We start from the raw sequence: 25,643 nt of genomic DNA, 5'->3' as shown, positions 1-25,643 counted from the left end.
AACACTGGGTGGATCTTTATCATTATAGGGGGGTTGTATACACACACTGCCAACACACATTTCAGTTCAAACAGCTTGTAAAAGTGCATGTCGCATCCGATGACACCCTTTAAATAAGCTATATAAGCTTTGTAAAAGTATTTTTCATTTTTAGTTAATGTTAACTAATGTATAGTAGATAATGTTAACAAATGTAACCTTTTTTTTTAAAAAGTGTTACAGTAAAGTAACAGTTATTAAGGGGGTAAATTTTCAAAATACATTTCATGGTATATTTTTCAAATTAAATTTTAATAACTTATTATTATTATTATTATTTATATAGTAGTCAACATTTTAAGTAGATCAAAAAAGTTAATCAAAGTCGTCCTAAGACAAGAACGCATTTTGGTTTTACGTTTTAAGACAACTTTGATGAAAGGATTTGATTCTCTTCAAATGTTGACTACTCTACTTTAGTTTGGGGACCAATTCTCATGATTAACTAACTACTATGACTTTTGCCTCAATAAACTCCTAACTTGCTGCTTATTAATAGTTAGTAAGGTAGTTATTAAGTTTAGGTATTGGGTAGGATTAAGGTATCTAAAATATGGTCATGCAGAATAATGCATTAATATGTGCTTTATAAGTATTAATAATCAGCCAATATGGTAGTAATATTCATGCTAACAACCAACTAGTTAATAGTGAGAATTGGTCCCAAAACTAAAGTGTTACATATTAATTTTATAGTTTTTTATTATTTTATATTTTGATTTTTTTCTATAATATTCTGGTCCCTAGATATGCCTTAAGCTCCTCCTTCTATGCAAATCTATGGGAGTTTTACCCATTTTATAATTTGGAATGTAAATTCCGTTCATATCATTGATTAAAAATGCAAATTAACCACACAATTTGATGTAACATTAATATTCCTAACCCTTCAATTCTTCAAAAACTGTTCAAAGGCCATTAATTCTAATTATAAACAGTAATAATACTGATGTAAACAGCACTAATGATAAGAATAGCAGGCCTATTTGTGTATATGAAGGCATTTAGCAGTTGTTATCAGGTTTTAAGCAGACAGAAGGGTCTTACCTCCAGCAGAGAGCCCTTGAACACTGACTCCTCTGGCCCCTAAGAAATTCAGACAAGCCTCCACATTTTCAATCTGAAAGACAAAAACAAAGAGATCAGCCATACAGCAAACTTACCAGCGGATGGTTTTGGCAGTGAGGATGTGGACCGTGTGAGCGGGCAGTGATGTCAGAGAAGTGGCTATTGAACCTCACAAACATTCCTGTCAGCATTCAGAGTTCAACAAAGCCTTTGATGCAGACTGCAATGGTTTCTTCAGAGGGTCGCCCTCAGTAATAGTGTATTTCAGCATGTCTGACAGCTCAACTGGTGGCTGACGCGCGCATGTCGACGCTGTGTGAGGACACGTCCATGGCCTTATGCCCACAAAGGCTCTATTGTCGGGCGTCAGACACTGTCATGACCCCTGGCTAACCTTTGTGGGTCAGACCCGGCGTGTGACACTGAGACGGCAGTTTGTCATACCTACACACACGCTGACAGACAGACCAGGCATGACGTTGTGGCCCAATCGAGGGCTGTAATAATACAGCACTTGACTGAAAGTGGGGTAATATCCTGGCGCCTGCACTCATGGGCGCACAAAAGGACTTTGGCCATGTGATACGCATGGCTCACATTTTTTGCATTAGTATAGGGCATAATGCTGGAGAAGTTGTACAGTAAGGTCAGGGCTGGTCAGTGGGCCAGACCACACTATATTATTATGCGACAAGCACAGTACTATGTGGAATGCATTGTGCTGTGTGACGGAACCGAAGACAGTTGACTCAGCTCGTACAGTACGAGACCCTGAAGGATTGCTATTGTGCACAGTTATTAATACTGTCCATAATACACTGTCTCACTCTAGCTACAATTTCCACTGTTTTAATGCTGTTTCAAAGAGTGTTGTAAAGCCCTAGCTATCCCTTTAGATGATTGTGAAATATTAATAGATAATATTCAGGTCACACTTTAGTTTGGGGACCAATTCTCACTATTAACTATGACTTTTGCCTCAATAAACTCCTAATTTGCTGCTTAAAAACAGTAAGGTAGTTGTTAAGTTTAGGTATGGGGTAGGATTAAAGGATTTAAAATATGGTTATGCAGAATAATGCATTAATATGTGCTTTATAAACAGCCAATATGCTAGTAATATGCATGGTGATAAGCAACTAGGTAATAGAAATAATTGGTCCTTAAAATAAGGTGTTATCAATTTTCATATCTAATATATACACACAGTGCAATAATATTGAATTTTATGTTTACTGTAATATTATTAGATTAGCATTAGTGTTTTTTTCTCTGGCCGTTAACATTAATTCATGACTCTTGTCACGCTGTAAAATTAATGCTAGCTTGTAAGCATATTCAAATTATATTCCAGCATGCAGAGAAAACAGAATCTGAATAAACTTTTTCATACAGTGCTTTCATTCAAAATATCAGATATTATTACATGGCTGTGCACTGAATAAAGCGCTATAAAAGTAGAGAGAAATAAAAGTACTTGAAGGTGACTGGAATACTTGATTCTGATTGGTCAGCAACAGCTGTCTATGGTTAAAGACTGCCAAACTGTATAAATGATTGTCTCAGCCACCTAAAGTCCTGTGTAGTTTTGTAACCCATATCTTTTTGTCTTTCTTCTGACATGAGAAATTATTTAAACTCAATATTTTATTTTATCAGCTGGTAATTATATCAAAACATGCCCTTTAGATTTTTATTTTTATTTATTATTATTTTTTTAACAAGGCAAACATTTCTATGAGGACTCAAATAATGGAGTGTATATCCACCGTTCATACAGGCACCACTAACTGACATTATTTACATCAAAAAAATAATTGCTGCAGTGCCAGTGAGGGATGACTGGACTCAATTTAAGGTCATTCTCACAGCTGTCCTAGTGCAGAAGCGATTACAGTCTTCCACACAACTCCATCCATCCAGTATTCTCTGACCTCAGTGCCTCACAGCGTCCAGCACTGAGCCAGAAAGATCCACACAGATCACATACAGTATTAACTCCCACACACACTCGCAAACACACAGGACGCCGAATGAATGAGCAATTGTTAATGTGATCTGTAGCGACAGCATCTTGTTTCTTCTTACATCTGTCCCAACGGCAAGTAGCTGTTTTTCATATGACACACATCCCACACACAGCCGCACATGCAAAGAGCCTAATGCACTTTAAAACGTTTGATTATCTTCTCTCATAAACCTCTTTTAATGGCAACATGGTGCAGAACATGTGTGGTGCACCAGAGATGGGCTGTTTTTCATTGCAGTCTCATTAAGACGACGGCACCCGCGCACATGGGTACCCGACAGCATGTCCCGACCAAAAACTGATTCAGACATTCTCAACGAAAATCAAACGTACTAATGCGGTCGAACGCTAAACGCTGGCCTGGCATTTCAACCGCATCATTTAACACTTTTCTGGAGTGTTTACTATATATGATATCTGGTAATGTCCCAGCGACGGATTGAACATTTGTTGCCGACACTAAAAGTGCGAGCGGACGCTCTTGATTGACAGACGTGTGCGAACAGATGTACAAATGGGGTTTACATTCTAAAAGCGAGGAGATCATCAAGTTTGGTGTCCGTTACGGATATAATCCCCTAAGTAAGGATGGAAATTCCATCCATGTTTTAATAGCGGTCCCATCAGCACATCATTCTGTTTATTTTTAGTCTGTCTCTCGGCCTACAGCAATGTATACAAACATAAACCGTGATTCTATACGCTAATGGCGAGCAGAGCTCTCGGCAACTTTAGATGCCGAACCACCGCTTGCCGAGCGGTTTTTCAAACCATGTGGGATTTTAACAACTCTCTGGGAAAGTCAGATCATCTGTTTTTCCGACATAAACTGACATTTTCCAGCACCAGATATGTCATTAAACGAAATTAGGGAGGAGAATGTTTTGATGAGGTATATTTTCACAAAATAATATTGAGAAATTTATAAGCAAGCAGTTTTCAGGGCTGACATGGATGCAAAATGGATGGAAAATTACTATGAGTCGGCTTACGTCCCTTACTTGAAACGACAACGACGAGCCGTTTAAGTTTACTGTCGCTCTGAGCAGCAAGCATCATAAATCTGATCGTTTTTCATCTATACAACACACTTATCAGAGCAAGGCTTCAATGCAGAGTAAATGTTTGTACTCGGGTCCGGCTGTGCGGATCCAGATGCTGAGGGGCCTAGTTAAATGCGCAGGGACCAGCTCCAAGTGTATCGGATAACCGTAGGGTGAGCGCTGGCTTTGGAAAGTGTTGCTGCTCCAACACTACCATGAAATACAAATGGTCTCAAGTCTCAATTATATGGCTTTCACTTAAAAACCACTCAGAGCCAAGAGAACAGATAAACGCTGTTTTCTCCAGCACTTTTGGTTTTACAGAGAAACAGCTGCAGTCGTTTTGCTCATTTCATTTCCTCTGATCGTAGTGACCACATGCACATGAATTTGATGAGCTGTCCATAAGAACATAGCAAAAACAAAGTCTGTGCAATAGGAAATTTTTACAAGAGTTAAAGTATATCTATATATTATAACTTTACAATTTTGAGTCAATTTTTTAATTATCCAAAAAAAAAAGTTTTCATTATAACAATATTGCCACGGTTGTGATGTTCAGAAGGCGCACGAAGAAGAAGAAGAATTTAAACAGTCTAATTATCCACACAGAGGGTCCACAAAAGGCAGGCAGGAATCACATGCACATACACAACGTTAACTTTAACACTGGACGAGGGAACACAGGAACAGACTAGAACTAAATATGTTGGCAAATGAGGATAATTAACGAGACACACCTGAACCAAATGATACAAACAGACGGAAAACTAGGTCACATAGAACACATGGGGAATGAAAACACAACAAAAGTCCAATGGCGTGTGATAAATATATTTTTTTATAACTGTCTTCAAAACTGTCTTCTATGGCAGCCTGTTTCCATCACTGAATATATATATATATATATTTTTAAAGATAATTGCAACTTTTTATCTCATAATTTTGATATTGCAAGTTCAAATCTCGCGATTCTGACTTTTTTCTCAGAATTGAGATATAAACTGACAATTGGGAGTAATAAAGTCAGAATTGCGAGATATAAAGTCAGAATTGTGGGAAATACTATCGCAATTGCGAGTTATAAAGGCAGAATTGTGAGATATACTGTAAATGGCAATTCTGACCTTTTTTCTAAGAATTGCGTGATATAAACTCACAATTGTGACTTATAAAGTCAGAATTGCGAGTTCTACACAATTCTGAGAAAAAATCAGAATTGCGAGCTTTTGTGAGAACTGCAAAGCAATTGCAAGATATTAAGTCAGAATTTTGAGATATAAACTAGCAATTCTGAGAAAATATCAGTATTTTTTCCCTTCAGAACTGGACTTTATAGCTCGCATTTGTGAGTCTATATCTCACAATTGTGAGTTTATATCACACAATTCTGAGAAAAAAGTCAGAATTGACCGTTTATTTCTTGCAATTCTGACTTCATTTCTCAGAATTGTGAGTTTATATAATTACAATTTAGGGGATTCTATCATCCAAACTAACTTTAACTAACTTTTTTTAAACCAATGTGTTTTTAGTTAAAAAGTTGTTTCCCCTCCATTTTTATCTTTTTTTTGTTTTGTTTTTGTTTTTGGAAATATTAAATACATTTTGCAAATACTGTACATACATAAAAACAAACATCGATACATTTTTGCAAAACTGGAAAAGTAAAAAGTAGTCCCACTCACTCCTACGTAATTTAATCACAGTTATTTATTTATTTATATATTTATTTACTTACTTATTATAAAGTGTGCTACCGAATCGCCATAAGGCATTATTATAATTGAAATACAATCCAAGTCAAAATAAAAATGTAGCATTTTACTCATCCGAACTTCTGTGATAAATGAATAATAACTTTTCTTAATGGTTTTAATTCACAGATGCAACAAATAAGACCACAGAAAATAATTTGTGCACTAATAGTGTTATAGTAATGCTTGGCAGGTCTCTTTGTTAGAGCCACCTCAGTGCCAACTTTAGCATGCCATTCTATGTGCCCAGTGGGCACTGAGACAAACAACCGTAGCTGAGCCAATATGATGCCAGCCAATGACAACAGCCATTAAATTCCTGTGGCCTCCTCTGTCTAATTAGCAACTAAATGGATCAGGCTGCAGCCACTGACCTGCACAAGACTGGTAAAGGTACAGCACCAGCGGACGGCCTGCCTGCAACATGTGCTTTGAAGTGACTGCTTTCTCAAAACATCTGAATTCCATATTGCAGATCCACCATTTAGGACAAGGTAAAATGCCTGCAATTTTTAAGAAAGCACTTATGTTGTTCCAAACTAGTATTATTTTCTTTCTTGAAACTTCAAAAATGACCCAAAAGCACCACAAAATATCATAAAAGTGGTCCATGTGCAGTATATTCTAAGTCCACAATATGCTGCTTTGTGTGAGTTGGTGGGTTAAACTCGAGAACTGGATCAGTCTGATTCGTAAAAGAGTCTTTTGTGAACTAAATCGTTAAAAAGATTTGACTCAAAGAATCTGATTCTTTCATTCTTTTGTGTTGGCTCATGCAAAGAGCCTAATGCACTTTAAAACGTTTGATTATCTTCTCTCATAAACCTCTTTTAATGGCAACATGGTGCAGAACATGTGTGGTGCACCAGAGATGGGCTGTTTTTCATTGCAGTCTCATTAAGACGACGGCACCCGCGCACATGGGTACCCGACAGCATGTCCCGACCAAAAACTGATTCAGACATTCTCAACGAAAATCAAACGTACTAATGCGGTCGAACGCTAAACGCTGGCCTGGCATTTCAACCGCATCATTTAACACTTTTCTGGAGTGTTTACTATATATGATATCTGGTAATGTCCCAGCGACGGATTGAACATTTGTTGCCGACACTAAAAGTGCGAGCGGACGCTCTTGATTGACAGACGTGTGCGAACAGATGTACAAATGGGGTTTACATTCTAAAAGCGAGGAGATCATCAAGTTTGGTGTCCGTTACGGATATAATCCCCTAAGTAAGGATGGAAATTCCATCCATGTTTTAATAGCGGTCCCATCAGCACATCATTCTGTTTATTTTTAGTCTGTCTCTCGGCCTACAGCAATGTATACAAACATAAACCGTGATTCTATACGCTAATGGCGAGCAGAGCTCTCGGCAACTTTAGATGCCGAACCACCGCTTGCCGAGCGGTTTTTCAAACCATGTGGGATTTTAACAACTCTCTGGGAAAGTCAGATCATCTGTTTTTCCGACATAAACTGACATTTTCCAGCACCAGATATGTCATTAAACGAAATTAGGGAGGAGAATGTTTTGATGAGGTATATTTTCACAAAATAATATTGAGAAATTTATAAGCAAGCAGTTTTCAGGGCTGACATGGATGCAAAATGGATGGAAAATTACTATGAGTCGGCTTACGTCCCTTACTTGAAACGACAACGACGAGCCGTTTAAGTTTACTGTCGCTCTGAGCAGCAAGCATCATAAATCTGATCGTTTTTCATCTATACAACACACTTATCAGAGCAAGGCTTCAATGCAGAGTAAATGTTTGTACTCGGGTCCGGCTGTGCGGATCCAGATGCTGAGGGGCCTAGTTAAATGCGCAGGGACCAGCTCCAAGTGTATCGGATAACCGTAGGGTGAGCGCTGGCTTTGGAAAGTGTTGCTGCTCCAACACTACCATGAAATACAAATGGTCTCAAGTCTCAATTATATGGCTTTCACTTAAAAACCACTCAGAGCCAAGAGAACAGATAAACGCTGTTTTCTCCAGCACTTTTGGTTTTACAGAGAAACAGCTGCAGTCGTTTTGCTCATTTCATTTCCTCTGATCGTAGTGACCACATGCACATGAATTTGATGAGCTGTCCATAAGAACATAGCAAAAACAAAGTCTGTGCAATAGGAAATTTTTACAAGAGTTAAAGTATATCTATATATTATAACTTTACAATTTTGAGTCAATTTTTTAATTATCCAAAAAAAAAAGTTTTCATTATAACAATATTGCCACGGTTGTGATGTTCAGAAGGCGCACGAAGAAGAAGAAGAATTTAAACAGTCTAATTATCCACACAGAGGGTCCACAAAAGGCAGGCAGGAATCACATGCACATACACAACGTTAACTTTAACACTGGACGAGGGAACACAGGAACAGACTAGAACTAAATATGTTGGCAAATGAGGATAATTAACGAGACACACCTGAACCAAATGATACAAACAGACGGAAAACTAGGTCACATAGAACACATGGGGAATGAAAACACAACAAAAGTCCAATGGCGTGTGATAAATATATTTTTTTATAACTGTCTTCAAAACTGTCTTCTATGGCAGCCTGTTTCCATCACTGAATATATATATATATATATTTTTAAAGATAATTGCAACTTTTTATCTCATAATTTTGATATTGCAAGTTCAAATCTCGCGATTCTGACTTTTTTCTCAGAATTGAGATATAAACTGACAATTGGGAGTAATAAAGTCAGAATTGCGAGATATAAAGTCAGAATTGTGGGAAATACTATCGCAATTGCGAGTTATAAAGGCAGAATTGTGAGATATACTGTAAATGGCAATTCTGACCTTTTTTCTAAGAATTGCGTGATATAAACTCACAATTGTGACTTATAAAGTCAGAATTGCGAGTTCTACACAATTCTGAGAAAAAATCAGAATTGCGAGCTTTTGTGAGAACTGCAAAGCAATTGCAAGATATTAAGTCAGAATTTTGAGATATAAACTAGCAATTCTGAGAAAATATCAGTATTTTTTCCCTTCAGAACTGGACTTTATAGCTCGCATTTGTGAGTCTATATCTCACAATTGTGAGTTTATATCACACAATTCTGAGAAAAAAGTCAGAATTGACCGTTTATTTCTTGCAATTCTGACTTCATTTCTCAGAATTGTGAGTTTATATAATTACAATTTAGGGGATTCTATCATCCAAACTAACTTTAACTAACTTTTTTTAAACCAATGTGTTTTTAGTTAAAAAGTTGTTTCCCCTCCATTTTTATCTTTTTTTTGTTTTGTTTTTGTTTTTGGAAATATTAAATACATTTTGCAAATACTGTACATACATAAAAACAAACATCGATACATTTTTGCAAAACTGGAAAAGTAAAAAGTAGTCCCACTCACTCCTACGTAATTTAATCACAGTTATTTATTTATTTATATATTTATTTACTTACTTATTATAAAGTGTGCTACCGAATCGCCATAAGGCATTATTATAATTGAAATACAATCCAAGTCAAAATAAAAACGTAGCATTTTACTCATCCGAACTTCTGTGATAAATGAATAATAACTTTTCTTAATGGTTTTAATTCACAGATGCAACAAATAAGACCACAGAAAATAATTTGTGCACTAATAGTGTTATAGTAATGCTTGGCAGGTCTCTTTGTTAGAGCCACCTCAGTGCCAACTTTAGCATGCCATTCTATGTGCCCAGTGGGCACTGAGACAAACAACCGTAGCTGAGCCAATATGATGCCAGCCAATGACAACAGCCATTAAATTCCTGTGGCCTCCTCTGTCTAATTAGCAACTAAATGGATCAGGCTGCAGCCACTGACCTGCACAAGACTGGTAAAGGTACAGCACCAGCGGACGGCCTGCCTGCAACATGTGCTTTGAAGTGACTGCTTTCTCAAAACATCTGAATTCCATATTGCAGATCCACCATTTAGGACAAGGTAAAATGCCTGCAATTTTTAAGAAAGCACTTATGTTGTTCCAAACCCGTATTATTTTCTTTCTTGAAACTTCAAAAATGACCCAAAAGCACCACAAAATATCATAAAAGTGGTCCATGTGCAGTATATTCTAAGTCCACAATATGCTGCTTTGTGTGAGTTGGTGGGTTAAACTCGAGAACTGGATCAGTCTGATTCGTAAAAGAGTCTTTTGTGAACTAAATCGTTAAAAAGATTTGACTCAAAGAATCTGATTCTTTCATTCTTTTGTGTTGACACACATCTAGAGAAGATGCCAAGATTTATAGTAATTAATGACTTGGAATATATCACACTTTTAGAATGCTTTTAAATGCTTTTTTGAATCTTGAAAGCTTCAGATCACTTAGATTGGAGTGACCAGCACAGTCTTAAATTTTTCTCCTTTTTGTGTCCCAAGCAAGAAAGATGGTCATACAGATTTGGAACGAGTAAATGTTGACAATTTTCATTTTGGGTATACTTTCCTTTTAAGGCCATCGTCTCATAAATGAGGCTTGCGGATCTTTGAGTAATGTTTTGGATGACAGATTTGATCTCTTAGTCATGTCACACATCTAGCTCTTCCATATTACCATCTGAAACCAAGAGCCTTTGCTGATGTTATCCTTGTCACTGTCAGTTTTACGGTTTGATCTTTGTAGATTTCTTAAAAGAATCAGAGTTGCTCTGGGATTTCACAGGTTCACTTCTATAGTTTTTTTCTGTGTGGTATTATTAAGCTTCCTATTGTTGCAGAGCAGAATTTGAATGAACTACAGAAAAGTATTCAAGTGAGATGTAATCAGAGGCTTAGATGTTCTGATTTTCACTCTGGGAGACCGGATATTTGGAGCTCTATTAAAATGTCTGTCAAATATGTTTGTCAACGATATAATGAGGGAACATTTTCTTCATTCATCTGACTGTAAAAAAATGTCTTCGAAGACATGATTAGAACAGGACACGGAAATTAGATTTTGAAAGCGTGTCAAACATGTCTGAGGAAGGAAAAAGACATCAGAAAACACCAACCTCAAAGTAATTTCTAAGAGGATTGAAATCCAGACAAAAGTAAAGAGGTGGAAGACCCATCAATCCAAAAACAGATCGTCCCACAGCAGAGGTCAAAGCACAATCACAGTCCATTGAGAGTAAATATATCTGACAGGAAACAATCAGAACAATTTCTCTTATGTCTACAAGCCCAGGTGGAAAGGTCACCGACAATGTCAAATGCTGCACGTCACAAATCAGATGTGAACGTCAAGTGTCACTATGTGGCGTTAAACATACGAAATGTCAAAGTGAGAAATATCCCATGATTCTGTGCAAAACACACTTGGTCAATATCAAACTGCTCAACCGCAGAGAAAGAAAGAAAGTGAGGGTTGAACCGGATTACTGATATTTAAGCTGACCACCACCTGCTAGACCAAAAAGTGGCACAGTAGAAGAGGGAAAACAGGGAACGGTCTGCTAAAAAGTGTGTGCTTAATGATTAAATGTAAATGTGCTCTATTTAAAGAACACTTGTTAGTTATTTACTAAAAATCGAACTCAAACAAGTCCAAAAATACATCTTTTCAATGATCTACCTATCTCACTAAATAACCAAACCAAGTCACTAACCAAAATAACTGAATCAACACCAAAAGCCAATTCTTTTGATGAACTACCTCATTAACTAACTAAACTAATTCAATAAAGTTCCAAAGTTTATTCTCTTCAGGAACTAACATGCTAAATAACCAGACCAACTCAATTATGACCCATCGTCACACTTCTTCGTGAACTAACTCATTATGCAAACTAACTAACTCAACACCAAAAGCCAAACCTTTTGATGAACTAACTTAACAACGAACCAGACTAACTCAATAAAGTTCCAAAGCTTATTCTCGAGAAACTAACTTAATAACTGACCAAATCTAATAACTTAATCAAGGCCATCATGAACCAACATGTTAACTAACCAAACAAACTCAATAAAGACCCAAAGTCCATCAGTTAAGTGCTTCATTGATCCTGACATCATGTGGACCAGCCAGCTGATATCTACAGTAGGAGAGTAAACCAGCTGAGCATCCTGTGCTCTCTAGCCAACAGTTGGGTGGAATGCTATATTAATCACATGAAGGTGAATGCGGTATGCCATCAGAGGGATATGCTGATCTCTGTAGACGAAGCAAGGGGTGTATCTCTCAGCTGTCAGGCTGTACGCTGCTAACAGAGGGAGCCCAGATGATGCAGCCACTTTACAAGCCCTAACACACTTAACTGCACTGGTCCTCCCACACGACCTGGAGAGGTAGCCAATCAGTCAGCCTCTCCTGATGGCCACAAACTCAAACCTGCAGAAGACACTGGCAGCAACTCATATGTACTGTATATAGAAAGACTTGCCGTTACAACCTGTAGAGTTTACAATACAGAGGTTTATGTGGTGCATTCTGGTAAGTGCAGTCCAATTATGTGCCTACACATCTGTAGCCTTTTGAAGTGCAATGTGGTTTATTAATGAAAGTTTTAATTACATAGATTAGTATTCTGACGTTTTGTTTCAGTCGAATGGATTTTTACGGCCCTGTTTGGATTTCTTTGGATTTCTTTCTGTCTTTTTCCGAGCTGGAGGGTGCCTGGTTGTGTTCAAAGGCACTCTCTGCATGCTCAGTTCCTGCGGTTTCCAGTTTTAGACACGAGACAACACTGTCAGACCGAATTTGTCCTAACAATGCCCGATGAGAGAGGAAAGAGGTGCAAACAGGGATTTGATGAAGCTGCCGTCAGCCACAAAACAACCACTAAGAAACCAAGAGACTCCTCAGTGACATCTTAATGTTAATACTAAATGAGATTACAAACTGCATATTAAATCGGCCAATTTTCCAATATGCCGCATCTGATGATCTCTGAGAGTTCTATGTACAAAGGAATCTGTGTACATATTTCGGGGACATCTCCACATGTTGCAATCCCTGAATCTGCTAATCAAGGCAGGCTTATGGGATATGCTCATGTCCAGGGAAGCTCCCATTCTGATGCATAACCTCCAGAAATATCCGTCTCTCACTGACTAGGCCACAAATGGTAGCATGGGCTCATTTGGTGGACCAACATGTTTTAGAATTCCAGACTAATCAGAATACCAGCCTTGGGATCATAGCCATTCCTTTTGGGAAAAATGGGTCTTACCTTTTTAGCTTCTGGTGCAGTTACAGTTCAAAAGACAAATGTTTCCATAAGGGTCAGTGAATGAACAGACAGCCTGTAGGTGGCGATTTATCTGCCTCTCTTCATGCCAGTTTAATTAGGCCCCGAGAGACCAATCAGATCAATGAAAGAGAGTTTATTACGCATGTAATTTAGCAACCATCTTCATTGCCTGGGAAAGCACCCAACAGTACACTCATTTAACTGAAGCTGAGTCACTTTTAACAGGTGCTTTTAATGGACGTGAGCAAGCATTGTTTACTAATGCCAAAGTTGTAAATTTTTATTGGTTCATAGCAGAAAATGCATGGAGGGCTATCTAATCCTAATCGATAAGGAATTTCCTTTCTGTAGGACAGCTATAATTGATTATTCCTCAATGGCAGATTGCAGACTCCCTGAGCAATGAGGCTTGACGTGATTTACTGTTTAATATTAACTGCCACACAGTAACAAATACAGGAAAAGGGGCACAATAGATTAGCTTCCTGACTTATTCCTGAATACGTTAACCAGGCTGTGGCCAGGATATTTCTTATCCTCTCATTTAACACACATAAATGACCCCATCCTACACAACACCCTCCAGAAAAGACCAGCTTAAACAAGCATGAATTCTAATGGTGAACCAGCAAAAAATGCTGGTTAACCAGGCCGATTTTTCTGATTAAGCTCGTTTATGGGAGGTGGAGCTGGTTAAAGGACTAGTTCCAAACCGCTCTGAGCATCCTGTGCTCTCTAGCCAATAGTTGGGTGGAATGCTATATTAATCACATGAAGGTGAATGCGGTATGCCATCAGAGGGATATGCTGATCTCTGTAGACGAAGCAAGGGGTGTATCTCTCAGCTGTCAGGCTGTACGCTGCTAACAGAGGGAGCCCAGATGATGCAGCCACTTTACAAGCCCTAACACACTTAACTGCACTGGTCCTCCCACACGACCTGGAGAGGTAGCCAATCAGTCAGCCTCTCCTGATGGCCACAAACTCAAACCTGCAGAAGACACTGGCAGCAACTCATATGTACTGTATATAGAAAGACTTGCCGTTACAACCTGTAGAGTTTACAATACAGAGGTTTATGTGGTGCATTCTGGTAAGTGCAGTCCAATTATGTGCCTACACATCTGTAGCCTTTTGAAGTGCAATGTGGTTTATTAATGAAAGTTTTAATTATATAGATTAGTATTCTGACGCTTTTGTTTCAGCCGAATGGATTTTTATGGCGCTGTTTGGATTTTTCTGAGCTGGAGGGTGTCTGGTTGTGTTCAAAGGCACTCTCTGCATGCTCAGTTCCTGCGGTTTCCAGTTTTAGACACGAGACAACACTGTCAGACCGAATTTGTCCTAACAATGCCCGATGAGAGAGGAAAGAGGTGCAAACAGGGATTTGATGAAGCTGCCGTCAGCCACAAAACAACCACTAAGAAACCAAGAGACTCCTCAGTGACATCTTAATGTTAATACTAAATGAGATTACAAACTGCATATTAAATCGGCCAATTTTCCAATATGCCGCATCTGATGATCTCTGAGAGTTCTATGTACAAAGGAATCTGTGTACATATTTCGGGGACATCTCCACATGTTGCAATCCCTGAATCTGCTAATCAAGGCAGGCTTATGGGATATGCTCATGTCCAGGGAAGCTCCCATTCTGATGCATAACCTCCAGAAATATCCGTCTCTCACTGACTAGGCCACAAATGGTAGCATGGGCTCATTTGGTGGACCAACATGTTTTAGAATTCCAGACTAATCAGAATACCAGCCTTGGGATCATAGCCATTCCTTTTGGGAAAAATGGGTCTTACCTTTTTAGCTTCTGGTGCAGTTACAGTTCAAAAGACAAATGTTTCCATAAGGGTCAGTGAATGAACAGACAGCCTGTAGGTGGCGATTTATCTGCCTCTCTTCATGCCAGTTTAATTAGGCCCCGAGAGACCAATCAGATCAATGAAAGAGAGTTTATTACGCATGTAATTTAGCAACCATCTTCATTGCCTGGGAAAGCACCCAACAGTACACTCATTTAACTGAAGCTGAGTCACTTTTAACAGGTGCTTTTAATGGACGTGAGCAAGCATTGTTTACTAATGCCAAAGTTGTAAATTTTTATTGGTTCATAGCAGAAAATGCATGGAGGGCTATCTAATCCTAATCGATAAGGAATTTCCTTTCTGTAGGACAGCTATAATTGATTATTCCTCAATGGCAGATTGCAGACTCCCTGAGCAATGAGGCTTGACGTGATTTACTGTTTAATATTAACTGCCACACAGTAACAAATACAGGAAAAGGGGCACAATAGATTAGCTTCCTGACTTATTCCTGAATACGTTAACCAGGCTGTGGCCAGGATATTTCTTATCCTCTCATTTAACACACATAAATGACCCCATCCTACACAACACCCTCCAGAAAAGACCAGCTTAAACAAGCATGAATTCTAATGGTGAACCAGCAAAAAATGCTGGTTAACCAGGCCGATTTTTCTGATTAAGCTCGTTTATGGGAGGTGGAGCTGGTTAAAGGACTAGTTCCAAACCGCTATGATTTTTTTTTAATTCTGTGGAAGACACAAAAAAATATTTGACCAAACTTTCAACTGTTTTTGTCCATTCAGATCAATTCAATTGGGTCAATTGGATCACTTTGTATACATGTGTCCCACCAATTTTGTATATATGCACCCCACCAACAATGTTAGGTAACACTTTATTTTAGGGCCTCTTAACTAGTTGCTTATTAGCATGCATATTACTAGAATTTTAGCCATTTATTAGTAGTAATTAAGCACATATTAATGCCTTATTCTACATGACCTTATTCTACATCCCTAATCCTACCCGATACCTAAACTTAACCACTACCTTACTAACTATTAATAAGCAGCAAATTAGGAATTTATTGAGGGAAAAGTCGTAGTTAATAGTGAATAAGTGTTCCCTATTCTAGAGTGTTACCCAATGTTACCAACATGTCAGCATATTGACTTTCACTGCATGGACAAAGAAAAAAAAATCATTCTTGGCTGAACTATTCCTATAATCTATTTTAGAACCCTGTATACCAGCATCCTATCCATCAACAAAACTTGCTGTTTTTGCACAATACCTGTTCCTATCAATCAAATACTGGCAAATACCTCAGCAATCACAGAGAAGTCTCCCGCCAATCTGCAACGACGTGCTGATGTTTTGGTTGTTAAGCTTGGCTGTGATACAGTGTGTGTATGTCAAATTCCTCCATAACCTCAACTTCCCGTAAACAGTATCTCATAAACAGACACACTTCCTCAGTGTAAAACCTCTACATACGTGTGCACACTCATGCTGGCAGCAGGTGCAAGATCAATGGGCACTGAATGGAACAATGAAACCTCCTACGTCTCCCCCAAAACACTCACACACACACACACACACACACACACACACACACACCACAGGTAGCCTTGAACGTAAGCTTTTACTGGGGTCTTTGTGCTCTTCCAATCTGACAAGCATACCTACATGGGAGTTGTTAGGAGAAGCCCACAGCACCTATCCCAGTATTCTCTGCTGTACTCATTGACATGCAGAGAGCTATAGCCCAGGACTCATCCGGGCCATTCTATTGCAGAAAAGACCTGTGGGGCCACTAAAGCCTTTACTCTAGTACAGCTTAGCAAGAGTTTAATCACTGCAATGTGCTACAGTAGAAACATAACATAAGCATATAAGATCTTACCTACACAGACGACAACAAAGAATCTTTATTTTGCAGAATCATCAAAAACATCATGATTTGGCAGACCAGACCAGAAGGAACAAAATAATAATGTGTTTTCTTGATTTTCTGACAGGTGCAATTTTATGAGACTGTTTTTTTCTAAATGACACAGTGACGTGCTGTTTATAGTAAATATGCTATAAAAATAACTATATAATACTGTTGTGACATAAATAAACAAATAAATTAATAAATAAATAAATGAAATTTTATTTGCATGAAATCTGGACACTTGTTTCCTTCACTATTAGTTTTTAGCTATTTAATTATTTTAATTTATACGTAGACAATTTTGTTTACAGCATTTTTGCTTTTTGATCAAAATATTTATATCTGTAAGAATGATTTATAGCTGGTAAATGTTTACAAAAAAACAGGACTCGTAGATGTGGTATAAAGTTAATATGTCAGTGAAAAAACAGTAAAATATAGAAAAGAAACAATAATGGAGAGAATGTCACGGAAACGGGTGTGTGGAGGCAGGCAGGACGACGAGGACGACAAGGATTCCAATAATGACATTTATTGTAGACACAACAAGGCAGGTTCAGGTAGGTGAGACACACACTCGGGGTAACATTAACCGAAACCAATGCTCAGACAGACAGGAACTAATATGGGGTGAATAATTAGAGGCAGACAGGTGAGCACAATGATGGTTATTAACTAATGATTAGACGGGCTAAACCAACACAAAGGGAAGAAACCACAACAAACAGTCCACAGGGGCGTTACAGAGAACAGGCATCATGCTGTTAATGTACATTATAACTAAAGAAGAAAAAAGACACTTACCATTTGAGAGTGACTCTTGGGGCAGCTGTTGATATCTTCTACCTTCTCATTAGCTGCAACAAAGATATTGCTGGGTTAAACCTCTGCAGTACCACAACCTCTGGCCTTTCCATCCACAGGTTACTGTCATGAGGCAAGAAAGTTTGCCTTTGCAGTTTGTGAGAGCTTGTGATTGAATGAGCATGTGTATGTTTGCAGTGTGGGAGAAAACGCTGAGAAAATGAACGGCTGTTAATTCATCAGCTGTTGGTTGCGAGTTTGTGACATAAGATCTGCCATTGTATGCTAGCGGTTCATAATAAAGTTTCAGGACAGCCCATAGGAGGGAAAAATGGGATGGGGGAAAGAAAAAAGGAAAAATAAAAAAGACAGACTGACACACATGCACACAACGCACACCACTCTGGGCTCACTAAAGTGAACACATGGGAGACACATGCTTTAATAGTGCTGAAATAGCATTCAATTCTCATGTTGCTGATTTTCTACGGCTTCTAATCCAGTTTAACGTGAGCAGAATAACTTAAAGCTGAATCGCAGTAAGTAGTTATGTTTTACACAAATAATTTTATCACTCAAATGAGCTGTGAAGATTTATTAGCCTGCACTGTGTGTATATGTGTGTGTGTGTGTGTGTGTGTGTGTGCGCTTGTATCCTTACCTATTATCTGGATGATTTCTGCCAGCAGAACTCCATCAGGTATGTCCTGAGTCAGGTCCTTAATAAGCCTCGGACAGCCGGACTTGGCCAAATAATGGTTCGCCCAATCAGTGTAGATCTATAGGGAATATGAGGGGAAAATTCTGATGAGGAACAGAAGATGGATGAACAACAATGGAAAAAAGCATCTAAACAGACAATATAGATTAATGAAAACTTGTCAAAGAGGACCTGAGCAGATAAAATGCGTCTGTGGTTTGATTGACAGAAGATTGAGTCATGTTGACCAGAACCACTTAGGAAAACAAAAACTATTAGAGTAAGAGAAACAGAAAAACATAGCAGCCGGCTTGAGTATAAGGGCAATTTAATCAAAACTATCAATGAGGCCTTAGCATTTGTAATGGATTACCTGGATTTTCTACTGATTTTCTTACATTACATTGTGACACCACTGATCCATTTAATCAGATATGGATTACAAGGATAGCACCTACTTACAACAAATTGACTTTTCCAAAGGCTAATTCCTCTCTAAAGGATGTTGTCATTGCACATTGAGCTTTTAAACCACTGTTAAAGTCTTTTAAATTAAGTCCTTGTGCAGCAAGTTTTTATAAAACAGTTTCAGAGCAGTACCAGAAGTGCAACAGCAAAAATGTTGAAACAGCATGCAGGGAACACTAAATTATGAAAGTCCTTATTTATTGCTTAATATACCGGGTCTGTATGAACAAATGCAACCCCCTGGTGACTCAGTAATATGTCTAAAAGATTCCTTGAATAGGTGTTCCTCAGGGGTCTGTTCTAGGGCCCCTTAAAAACTCATGTCACAAATCTTAGAGCTCTGCTCTTTCATTGTGATCTTAGGATTAGATCTCATTGCACACTAGGCAAACGGTTTTCCATTTCCCACTTAAGCGAGAGCACCCCAGTGGCAAGGGACACTCTCTGAGCTCACATTCTCTCACTAACAGAATTGCCTGTATGGGGCTTTTGTCTGTAATTTTTCAAATCGTGTGAATTATACAAAGACTATTGGGGGGCTCAACTTTTTCAGCTCATCCAGACAGCATGTATTTTACTTTTTATGTTTTGTCAAAGTACCAGCCGATTTTGATCCTAACAGAAAATGGTCAACTATCCTACTGTTGCTATAGCCTTCAAAACTTTTGTTCTGGCTTCCTTTAGATAGTTTCAGCCTTAATTAGGGTGAAGAGACCTCCCCAAACCCCCATAATCTGCACCCTGCATAATGATAAAGTTATGAATGACGTACTAAAATGTATTTAAAGTGGTAAATTTCATTTACACCCACGAACCCAGTAAAATTTCAAAGGATTTTTCCTTTACATAGCTAGTTTTATTTTAGACCATATTATAATGCCTCATAAAATTTAAAAAAATATCAGCCATACTCTCTCACCACCTCAAACACAGTGACCAATTAAACACATTTATGCCTTCGCCAGGCAAAAAAAAGCATTCCACTCGAAGATGCCACATTTAAAAGGTTTCGTCTGTTGTGGTTTCAGCATATGATGAGGAGTCGTTAACAAGAACAGGGTGATGAAGAGCTCTTTAGTCATCCTCCCACTTAAACTCAACACAATACAAAAGAGAGCCAATAAAGGCCTCTGCTCACCACTCCAAACCACAGTCACCTCCGAGAGTTGAGTAAACAAACAGTTACACTACCACACATGCCAACACCTCCAGTCACGGCAGAGAAAACAGCAAAGAATTTACATATTTTCACAGCATCTAGAAAACAAGGTGAATTCAGCTCTGGTTTGGCTATGGTATTGATGTTTTGGTTCATCCTGCGGCCCAGAATGTAGAAAGAATTTGTATTTCTGTGGCTTAACGTGAGTTAGTGAGGTAAACTGATGCAGTGGTTGAAAGGTCAGAAAAGGAAGTGGAGTATAAGACAGCGATTCTCTGCTGCACAACCCTGTTCCCCTTTTCCCTGCCTGACAGAGGGCTGAGAGAATTAGGGGTGCCGCAGTGCCACAGTTGTTCATGCGCTCGACGGGCAGAAAATGTCCATCTGGACCTTTGAAAGGAAGGAAAGAGAAATCACTCTGTCTTCCTCTTATTGCCTCCAGCGCCCAGAGATCAACAAAGAAAGCAAGTGAGACATGGGAAGAGAAAGCAAGACGAGAGAATGAAATGACAGAGAGAGAGAGAGAGAGAGAGAGAGAGAGAGAGAGAGAGAGAGAGCAAAGAACAAGAGGAAAATCAAGAGACTAGTGCACACATTTCAAAGTGTTAACCCAGTAGCAGCTATCTTGTTCATGATTTCCTATTTGCATATTAATGGTTAATAACATCAACTGGACAGATACAGCACAAAGTGAGAAAACAAACTGGAGAAAGCTAGTAGCTAATCACCTGGGCCATACATGCCATGTGACTAATGATCACTCTAGAGCTGTAGCAAAATGACAGTGCTGATGGCACTAAAAGAAAGAAAGGAAAAATGTCTATTTCATGCTATTTCAAGTCAGACAGCTACTTTTGAATGACTGTCAATGGAAATGCTTTTTCGCATAGTTAGGGTAGGCTATCTACCAGCATGGGTCAAACTGGACCATGATATCCACCAGAAACGTTGACCCTTTTTTGGCTGTTCACTGTACAATAGTGTCAATCCCCTCAGACGGCGAAACAAAAAAGTTTCTGTTAACATAAAAAGTTTATTAATAATTGCAAAACTTTTTGATTAGTAATGTCCTACAATTCTATGTTTCACATGGTAGCACTTTAGTATATGGACCAATTCTCACTATTAACTAGTTGCTTATTAGCATTCCTATTATTAACGTATTGGCTGTTTATTACTTATAAAGCACATATTCTGCATGACCATATTCTACATCCCCAATCCTACCCAATACCTAAACTTGACAAATACCTTTTTAACTATTAATAAACAGCAAATTAGGAGTTTATTGAGGCAAAAGTCATAGTTAATGGTTTGTTAATAGCGAGAACTGGACCTTAAAATAAAGTGTGACCTTTCACACTATATACTCTACCTTTGGGACTATAAAAGTTAAGCTTTATAAACTAGGGTTAAAAATGGCGCTAAGGTCTGTCAAAATTACATATGTGAAATGCTGCTTAAAAGCTGCCTTATTTCTGTGCTGCCTGTTTTCAAACATGTTTCCCAATCACTCTCACATTGGCCAGATAAATAACCAGTTCCCAAATGCTATTGGTTGAGCTAATGGTGCCGTGCAGGGCCGGTTGGGATGCTAAACAAAGCAATGTTTTGAAAACACCACAGAGCCAAAGCGTTTTCACTTTTCAGGGAAAATTGGTTCACTAAAAGTTGTCTCTGCATATTAAGCTAGGATAAGAGAAGGTATTTAACGTCAGAAAAATTACATGCTTCAGCTTTTACTTGGGGTTTAAAAGATAAGCAAAAAAAATGAAAATTAAAAATAAAAAGCTGACAGGTAGAGGAAGAGGAGATTCTCATTAAAATAGGGCTAAAGGAGTATCTCTGCAGTGGATACAGCCGAAATCTCCCTGAGAGAACCATTACCACAGTCATTTACTTTCTTAGAAACACATTGGTTTATCTGAAAACCCCCATTAACATTTTATCAGCCTAGGCAGCCAACAGTATACAGAAGAGAAGCTCTGTTGCAAGCAAGCTGGCATCTAGAATGCACATGATAACCAGCAGCACACTGTAAATGCTTTAATCAATGCTGCCATTAACACTCAGGCACGAGGGAGGGTGAAACGGGCCGGTCTGCAGCTGTAAATAAGCGACTGTTATGGCAGAAGGAAACTGGTTGTAAAGCAGTCTTTCAATCCAATAGTTTCACAGAGGGAAGTACACCGAGCCAAGGTTAAACAGTTTCCCGTCCCGTTATTTTAGGGGATGAACTTGCTGGTGTTTCCCACTGTGAGACCGGCAGAAGCTCACATGAACACAAACACATCCCAAAGTCAGTCCCGATGCTCCTTAGTCCCCAGATGTGTGCTGAATCCCATCTAAACAGCATTAATCTAATGCCCTAGCGCCCCGTGACTTCACTCACATTTATTTATCATGCGTCACTGTTTCTTTTCCTGCGACCCATTATTTTCGATTCATCCCAACAGCTCTGACACTGTGGTTTTGTCTCTATTAATGAGCAAGCGCTTGTTTGGCTGATGCATCACTTCACTGTAAAACCCAACTATGCCACCCTCAGCGTTCACACAGCATTAAACGGACACACGCACACACTCATACGGCCGTCATTCATGAGCGCTGCCTCCTCCCCTCGCAAGCAGGTTGCCAACGCACACATACATGCATCCAGACACACACATCCATCAAACAAAAACACAAATCCCCTGGCTTTGTCCCTGACTCTAAGAAGCAGTTAACAGTCCCTGCTGTTTCAGCCTGCTAGAGTTAAGCTCAAGTGATGTGTGTGTACCTCTTAAGAGTATCTGAGCCCAGGTTGTCCCCATCCTTAGCGTCCCGCTGATAAACGGCAGCGTTCGGCTCTCTCTACAGTCTGCTCTCTATGCAGTGCCTATAACTGCGCAGGTACTGGAAGCCTGCATTTACAATAGTCAGGCAATAGGGGGAGTCAGCTGCTGAGAAAATCTGTCATGAATCAGCCAGAAGGGTCTGTGAGTTCATCGCCTTGTGGACTGATCCAAAGACCGTATTTGGGGTTTATTTGAATGCTTTTAGATGAAGTTTAGATTACAAATCCCAGGACTGGGCGGAGAAGGGATGGAATTGTGTTGTTAATAAAAAACGAGGCGCTTCATAAGCATATGGAATATTTACCAGCCCTGAAACACTTGAGGGCTGTTGTGTAATGCTGTAAATTGAGTTGAGCACTGTACGGGACTGTAAAACATTCTATATCTTACTAGAGGAATTTATGATAATTGAAAACAATATCAAGGCAAAAGGAAAGAGTTAAATAAAGCAGGAAGTTTAAGTCGGTTTGCTCTTACAAATTTACTTCACAAAGTTCCTTCAGAACTCATTCTAAAATGCTGATTTGGTGCTCAGGAAACATTTTGTAACTTTAAAAATGTCTTTACTATCACTTCTGATCAATTTCTTGCATCCTTAATAAAAGTATTAATTTACTTTTAGTACTAATTTACTTTTCTTAATTGAACAGTGGTGTACATGTCAAAGTTTAATGTCGAAAGAGAGTAAATTCAGTCATCATTTACTTCCCCTTATGGTGTTCCTAACCAGTATGACTTTTCTTTTCCTTGTGTAGACGATATTCTGAAGAGTGTTTGGAATGACATGAAGAGGGAAGATGAAACATTTTAATCACCTGCACAAATAATCAAATAACGGTAGGGTGTGCTGCGTAGGGAGAGCATACTGAATGTGTTTGCAGGGATAGAGAGACACCTCAAGGAAAAGGAATCATCTTGTGACACTGTAACTGAGAGACAAACAAGACTGCTGAATCAGGGCTGAGGAGGCAGCAAATGCAGCTCACCGCTATTTACCCATAATGCACCAGCCGTCAGTTTGCGCAACACTGAGTTTAATGCAGTTTCTCCATTGATTTCATGGTAGTTTTCCATTCATACCGAGGCACGGCGTTCCGCCACATGAGTGGGAGCGCAGACGGCTGACATATGGCTGTGATTCTCTCATTTGGCTCGGGGGAGAGTGGAAGAGGATGGGTTCTAGGGTTTTATTGTGTGTGTACGGTTGTGTATGTGTATTTCAAACATCGCTCCCAGACGAGACCCTCAGCGGAGAAGGGCGAGAGTGTTTGTCGTTTCTGCAAGGACGAGACGCCACTGTTCGCTTTGACAGGAAGTGCAGGCAGTTGGGCTGTCAGTACTAGTTTCCTGTGTGTGCGCTGGCCCTTGGCTGCCCCTCGTCCCATTGAAAGATGTGCCTCCTAAATGCTCTCAGACAGGACACCCATACAAACTCGAACCTAGTGAGACCATGACAAAATGTCCCTTCCTCTCACCTGGCATGACATTATCATTGTTGACTTGGCATAAAGTTGACATTTGGAAATTAACTTTGATTGTTGAGACCTCATACTTCAGGCGAAGGTGAAATTAATAGGGTGCCAAACCCTGCCCACTCTGTAAGACCACATTCTCATTGGCCTGTTGATGAAATTTCTAAATAAACTGGCAAAACGTCCCTCTTAATTGTATATCGGATAAATACCAGCACGTAGGAAGATAACAGGTTTGCCATTTGCGTGCTCTTGACAGAAGACCCACACAACCGACAGCTAGATTCATTAAGTGACCTGAATTAATCAGTGTCAGTAGCTGCCAATGGAGTTAATTGTGTTTGTTTGAAGGTTGATCGTACATCAGAATCTTCATAAGCATTGCAAACAGAGACTCGTTTAGTCTAGTTTCCCTCGAGAATCCCCACGGAGCAGCTAACATCCATACTAAAGCACACAGACACAGAGAATTCCCAGCTCTGCTGTTCAGTAATTAAAGTATCTTCACAGAATATTCTCCAGAGTGATGAAGACCATAAAAATCAATGGACGATGATGGTGCGTGCGAAACAGGGTTACATAATGGTAAAATTACCCTTTGTCTTTCTCTTAGTATTATAAGTTTGGATATAATACTTGTTTGTGATCAACAGCTCTCCATTTGAGCTGTGGCTTAGCAGTAACAGTAAAGTTTCAAGTCTGAGTTGAAATAGATTATTAGCATACTGCCTACTTAGCAAAGATAAATATTTCAAACAGTATTATGCAACATGGTTGACACCTTGAGATATCTACTGCATGAACCAAACTGGACACATCTGGAATATATCACCATACCAAACCTTTCTTCTCAAAGCATCTTTAAACAGTTCCTGGCTTTCCTCTTTCCAGTAAAAACATCATTATCTTGTCCAAGGGAGCCAGTAGCACTTCGTCTCATTTAATGTTCCCAATAATAGCACCTGTCAGCCCCATGGTCGCTTCATTAAAGGTCTACAAACACTCAAAGCAACAGCCAAACTCTTCTCCTTTGAGCACTGTACGGAAAAAATCCCTCTTTAAGTGGAAAATAATGCAACACATTGTAAAAGCAAACCCATTTGTAACCATGCCACTTGTTAATGGCTGGAACTTCTGCCAAGCAACAAATAAAATACCTTTCCTCATATGCAAATGGACTGTAGTTTGTCTATAAAACCCGAGGTGTGTCCGTTTCCCACATAAAACCTTTCAAGAACATGTCAAGGCTATATTTCACCAAAAATAAAATAATATAAAATAAAATTAAATTAAATTATATATATATATATATATATTTTTTTTTTT

At 38.9% G+C, this 25,643-nt stretch overlaps 1 protein-coding gene across 1 annotated transcript in view; it reads right to left on the bottom strand.

The window, feature by feature from the left end:
- The window catches only part of LOC107694146 (neuron navigator 3-like), a 184,387-nt gene that overhangs the window by 108,392 nt on the left and 50,352 nt on the right, over positions 1-25,643 (bottom strand). Inside the window, exons 2-4 of the mRNA XM_016493750.1 lie at positions 18,343-18,460; positions 17,682-17,734; positions 1,087-1,159 (exon numbers count right to left, since the gene is read on the bottom strand). Coding sequence (XP_016349236.1) covers positions 1,087-1,159; positions 17,682-17,734; positions 18,343-18,460 — 244 coding nt within the window. The remainder of the gene's footprint in view (positions 1-1,086; positions 1,160-17,681; positions 17,735-18,342; positions 18,461-25,643) is intronic.

This window comes from Sinocyclocheilus anshuiensis, unplaced genomic scaffold (genome assembly GCF_001515605.1).
Source record: "Sinocyclocheilus anshuiensis isolate Anshui unplaced genomic scaffold, SAMN03320099.WGS_v1.1 scaffold1003, whole genome shotgun sequence".
Lineage (NCBI taxonomy): Eukaryota > Metazoa > Chordata > Actinopteri > Cypriniformes > Cyprinidae > Sinocyclocheilus > Sinocyclocheilus anshuiensis.
This window is presented reverse-complemented; position numbering and strand designations above follow the sequence as displayed.